Here is a 5560-nt window from a genome sequence, read left to right as displayed (position 1 = left end):
AAGGTTCTCATGAATAAACGGAAGCTTTATTCGTCGACTTGTCCTTCCTCTTAATCAAAAACAACAAATAAACAAAAGCGTCCCAGGGGAGATATTGGCTTAAACCAAATCATTTCAAAACAAACTTAACGTGAGGTGTTCGTGGTTCTTCTTCCTTCCTTCGGGTCGTAGTTCTCTGAAGCCTTCACTGGGGTTTGGAGCTGGTTTTCCTGCAGGTTTCCTTCCTGCTCCTTCCTGCCGTGTGCTCGCTCCTTCTCTCCTCTGGCAGCTCTTAAATTCTCCCTCAATTATCTGGCCTAACCACCTACACCTGGGTGAGGAGTGAGGCCTTCTGGGACCTGGAGTTGTTGCCTCAGCGGCCATTTTGGGGTGTGGGCGCTGCTCCTTAAAGGGGAAGTAGCACCCATCCACTACCTGGCCCCGTGTGATGCCACATATCCCTCTCCCCGGGCCTGACGTCCTCGGCAGGGTGAAGGAGGACCAGAAGGCATCTCGGCGGGACAGGGCATCCGCGTTTCCATGGCGCCGACCGGGTCTGTGAACCACAGAAAAGTTATATGGCTGGAGGCTTAGGAACCACCTAGTTACCCTGCTATTAGTCTCTTTGTTCTTCGCCATCCATTGTAATGGGGCATGATCGGTCACTAGAGTGAACCTCCTTCCCAGCAGGTAATATTTGAGCGTTTCCAGGGCCCATTTTATGGCTAAGCACTCTTTCTCCACGGTTGCGTAATTCTTCTCTCTAGGCAGCAGTTTTCGACTCAAATACAGGACTGGGTGTTCCTCACCTTCATTGATCTGGGCTAGCACCGCGCCCAAACCCACCTCCGAGGCATCTGCCTGGACCACAAACTCTCTGCTGAAGTCGGGGGCAGTGAGGACCGGTTTTGAACATAAAGCCCTCTTCAGGTCGCCAAACGCTTCTTCTGCTGCCGGGGTCCAGGTCACCATCCGGGAGTGTTTCTTTGTAGTCAGTTCTGTGAGAGGGGCCGCTACCAGCGCAAAGTCCGGGATGAATCGTCGGTAATAATTGGCTAGGCCCAAAAAGGATCTCACCTGCTTCTTAGTCATCGGCTTTGGCCAGTCCTGGATAGCCCGGAGTTTGGCTTCCTGGGGTTTGACAAGGCCCCTCCCGATGGTGTACCCCAAGTAGTTTGTCTCACTGAAAGCCAACTTGCATTTCTGGGGGTGCGCGGTCAAGCCTGCTTGTCGAAGGGACTCCAGGACCTTCTGCACCCGAGGTAAGTGACTTTCCCAGTCTGGGCTCTGAATGACAACATCATCAATGTAAGCAGATGCATACTCTTGGTGTGGTTTTAGTACCTGATCCATTAAGCGCTGGAAGGTGGCGGGTGCTCCAAACAGGCCAAACGGCATCATCCGGTACTGCCACAGGCCTCCCGGGGTGGCAAAGGCCGTCTTCTCCTTGGACCCTGCAGACAGGGGAACCTGCCAATATCCCTTCGTGAGATCAAGAGTGGTTAGGAATCGAGCCTTGCCCAGGCTTTCAATAAGCTCATCGACACGAGGCATAGGATAGGCATCGAACTCAGACACTTCATTCACTTTTCTGAAATCATTACAGAACCTTACGGTTTTGTCCGGCTTGTCGGCTAGGACGATGGGGCTTGACCACGCACTTTTGGACTCTTCAATTACATTAAGGTCCAACATTTTCTTTACCTCTTCCGCAATCAACCTCTTGCGGGCCTCCGGCACCCGATACGGCCTTTGGTTCACTCTTTTTCCTGGCTGGGTGCGTATTTCATGCTCTACAAGGTGGGTGCAGCCTGGGAGGAATGAGAAAACATCCGGATTACCCTCCACCAACTCCTTTGCTTGTTGCAGTTGGTGAGGGGAGAGGTCGGGACCAAACTGAACCACGTCTCGGGCTGGTTCGGGGGACTCTCTGGGGGGAAGGCAAGTGAATAAGGTCTCTCGATCATGCCATTTTTTTAAAAGGTTAATATGGTAGATCTGCTCCCCTTTCCTCCTCCCTGGTTGCCGTACCTTGTAATTGACCTCCCCAACTTTTTCAATCACCTCGTAGGGTCCCTGCCACGTAGCCAAGAACTTACACTCCACTGTGGGGACCAGAACTAGGACTCTGTCACCTGGTTGGAATTCTCTGGGTTGGGCTGGTCGGTTATAGGCGGCACTCTGATCTCTCTGGGCTTTTTCCATGTGTTCTTTCACAATGGGGACCACCGCTGCCATCCGATCTCGCATAGCCCCCACGTGTTCGATCATGGTCCGGTGGGGACAGGGTTGCTCCTCCCAAGTCTCCTTGGCGATGTCTAAAAGACCCCGGGGTTTGTGAGAGTACAAGAGGTCAAAGGGTGAGAAACCAGTGGAAGACTGAGGAACTTCTCTTACTGCAAACAGAAGGTAGGGGAGAAGCTGGTCCCAATTTCTCCCATCTTTGTCGATGGCCTTCCTCAGCATGGCTTTGAGAGTCTTGTTAAACCTCTCCACTAACCCGTCCGTCTGGGGGTGGTACACCGAGGTTCTCACCTGTTTTACTTTTAACAGAGAACACAACTCCTTGGTGACCCTGGACATAAAGGGGGTCCCTTGGTCCGTAAGGATCTCTTTTGGTATCCCTACGCGGCTGCTGAAGAGGAACAGTTCTTTGGCTATTTGTTGGGCATTCGCCTTTCTTAAGGGGACAGCTTCTGGGTACCGGGTGGCATAGTCTACTATGACCAAGATGTACTGATGTCCCCGCGCACTCTTTGGGAGGGGACCCACAATGTCCATCCCCACCCTTTCGAACGGAGTTTCTATGATGGGCAAAGGGATAAGGGGGTTCCGGTACTGCTGTTTGGGGGCTGTGATCTGGCAATCTGGGCAACTGCGGCAGTAGTTTTCTACCTGTTTGTGAACTCCTGGCCAAAAAAATCGTTGTAATATTCGTTCCTTGGTTTTCTCTACCCCCAAGTGAGCTCCTAGCAGGTGGGTGTGAGCTAACTGCAGCACCGTTGAGCGATGAGGTTGGGGAACGAGGAGTTGCTCTCTGACTGTCTCATTTGCTTTCACTACCTGATATAAGAGGCCATTTTTTACTGCAAAGTGGGGGTATGTGGGAGCTAACCTGGTTCCCACCAACGTGCCCTCTAGGACCTGTACATTTCTTAAGGCATTACCAAGGGTGGGGTCCTGTAACTGAGCTGTTCCATACTGCCCTTTCAGACGTGGCTGTTCCAGGGAGTCAACCTCGTCCCCTCCACTTAGGCCCGGTTGATGCTCTGCGTCCTCCGTGTCCCCGGCTGTTGACTCCGCGCCACTAGAGTCTCCTGCCAAGGCTTGGACTATCCCTGGTGAGGGGGGGCTGGGTTCTGCAACATTACCACAAGATTTATTCCGTTCATTAATTTTTTGCTTACGTATTCGGGGTTCCCGTCTGAGCCTCGTCTGGGCTTCCCTCCACAGCATTTGGAAGGCCGGGCAGTCCCGGCCTATCAGGACGGGAACTGGAAGTGTCTTGATCACTCCCACCTCAAGAGCAAAGGTGCCCCTCGTGGTTGTCAGCTTTACCACCGTGGTGGGGTACACATGGGTGTCTCCATGGACACAAACCACTGGAACTGGGTCTCCGTGAGCAGGGGCCGATGCATCCAACACCGATTCGTGTATCAGGGTCCGGGCACTTCCCGAATCGAGCAAGGCTTCTACGTCACGTTGATTCACCATTACCGGGCAGGTTGGTCTGCGGTCTCCCCGCTCCCCCAGGAGGGCAGCAAAGTGGGCGTGTGGACTGTTAGCCGACTCTGCTGTGGGCATGGGCTCATCGGGCTTTTCGCACTGCCAGGAGATGTGGCCCACTTCGCCACAGCGATAGCACTGGCGTGCCTCGGGGTTCAGGAATCCTCGTGGCTGCCGAGGTGCATTAAAGGGTCTATGGGGTGGGCCTGAGTGAGGGCTGGCTGGCGTAGTACCTTTGGGGTGAGGCCCACTTGGTCGGGCGGGGGCCGAAGCGATAGGCTCTTTACGAGTGGGGCGGAGCATGTCTGAGGCGGCCTGGAACTGCTCCACTGCTTCTACCAACTCAGCAGCCGTGGTTAATCTTTTGTGGCTGATTATTTTTTTCGCCTCATAAGGCAAAGCTCTTAGGTAGCGGTCCATCACCAGAGTATCTACTATGTCTGTGGGACTGCTCCTGTCTGGTTCCAGCCACCTGTTCGTCACTCGTCTTAACTCATGCATTTGGGACCGGGGGTTGACTCCATTCTGGAAGGTCCAGTTATGGAACCGTTGAGCCATGCTAAATTTTGTCAACCCATGGCGGCTCAGTATCTCTCTCTTTAACTGGTCATAGTCTTGCTCAATACTGGCCTCTACATCTTGATAAGCTTTGAGGGTCTCACCCGATAGAAAAGGAGCCAGGAGTCCCACCCACTGTGTCTTTGGCCACTCCTCCCGAGTGGCTGTAGCTTCAAACGCATGAAGGTACGCTTCCACATCATCCGTCTCTCCTAGTTTCGGGAGGAAGTCAGCGACTTTGGGTTTTGACCTGGATAACTGCTCAAGCTCCTGCTCCTTCAGTTGGTTGGCCCTTATTTGCTGTTGCACCAAGGCGGCCCCGATTTCCTGCTGGGCCCTCTGGCTCTCCACCAGCATCTGCACCAGTTGCTCCATTTGGGTTGGGGGGGGGTCGTCTGTGTGAAGGTCTGCAAAAAACTGAGTCAAAGCTTCAATCTCTTCCGTCCCGCTCATCCGCACTTAAGCCCCTTGCCCGCATTCTCCACCATTTGTGAGGTCATGAGAGGTCACGAAGAGCAGGTTAGGGGGTGGTGCATGGGAGATTGAAAAACTGACCCAATCACAAAGGTTCTCATGAATAAACGGAAGCTTTATTCGTCGACTTGTCCTTCCTCTTAATCAAAAACAACAAATAAACAAAAGCGTCCCAGGGGAGATATTGGCTTAAACCAAATCATTTCAAAACAAACTTAACGTGAGGTGTTCGTGGTTCTTCTTCCTTCCTTCGGGTCGTAGTTCTCTGAAGCCTTCACTGGGGTTTGGAGCTGGTTTTCCTGCAGGTTTCCTTCCTGCTCCTTCCTGCCGTGTGCTCGCTCCTTCTCTCCTCTGGCAGCTCTTAAATTCTCCCTCAATTATCTGGCCTAACCACCTACACCTGGGTGAGGAGTGAGGCCTTCTGGGACCTGGAGTTGTTGCCTCAGCGGCCATTTTGGGGTGTGGGCGCTGCTCCTTAAAGGGGAAGTAGCACCCATCCACTACCTGGCCCCGTGTGATGCCACAGAATGTATACAATCTGCATCTACTCCCGGGTCAAATGACTCTGCAGACGCAGGTTTTTTCAGTAGTGATTGAAGTATTCTTTGTCTTCGTTTTCATCTTCTTCATTGTTTCTTTTGTCTTTTGCTTATTTGCACGTTATGATTTGCATTGCACTTAAGGTTGTTGGTTGGTAAATGACTATAAACGTTTGTGTACATATTGTTTCTTACATCTTGGGAACAATCTGCAACAGAGAGCTTCTCAGTTTCCGGCACGTTGGTGATGTTGAGCATGACTCACCAGGGAAAACAACAGAAAG

At 52.4% G+C, this 5560-nt stretch overlaps 1 protein-coding gene across 1 annotated transcript; it reads right to left on the bottom strand.

Moving 5' to 3' along the window:
* Window positions 1-5230, bottom strand: LOC138405650 (uncharacterized). The gene is made up of 2 exons (XM_069515536.1): window positions 1057-5230; window positions 1-535 (listed from the first exon to the last, which is right to left on the bottom strand). Exons 1-2 carry the CDS (start codon window positions 4714-4716, stop codon window positions 386-388), a joined length of 3810 nt encoding a protein of 1269 aa, XP_069371637.1. The 5' UTR covers window positions 4717-5230; the 3' UTR covers window positions 1-385.
* Window positions 5231-5560: the final 330 nt, after the last annotated feature.

This window comes from Paralichthys olivaceus, chromosome 1 (genome assembly GCF_024713975.1).
Source record: "Paralichthys olivaceus isolate ysfri-2021 chromosome 1, ASM2471397v2, whole genome shotgun sequence".
In the NCBI taxonomy this organism is placed as follows: Eukaryota; Metazoa; Chordata; class Actinopteri; order Pleuronectiformes; family Paralichthyidae; genus Paralichthys; species Paralichthys olivaceus.
The sequence above is the reverse complement of the archived record's forward strand: the minus strand, read 5'-3'. Positions and strand labels throughout refer to the sequence as shown.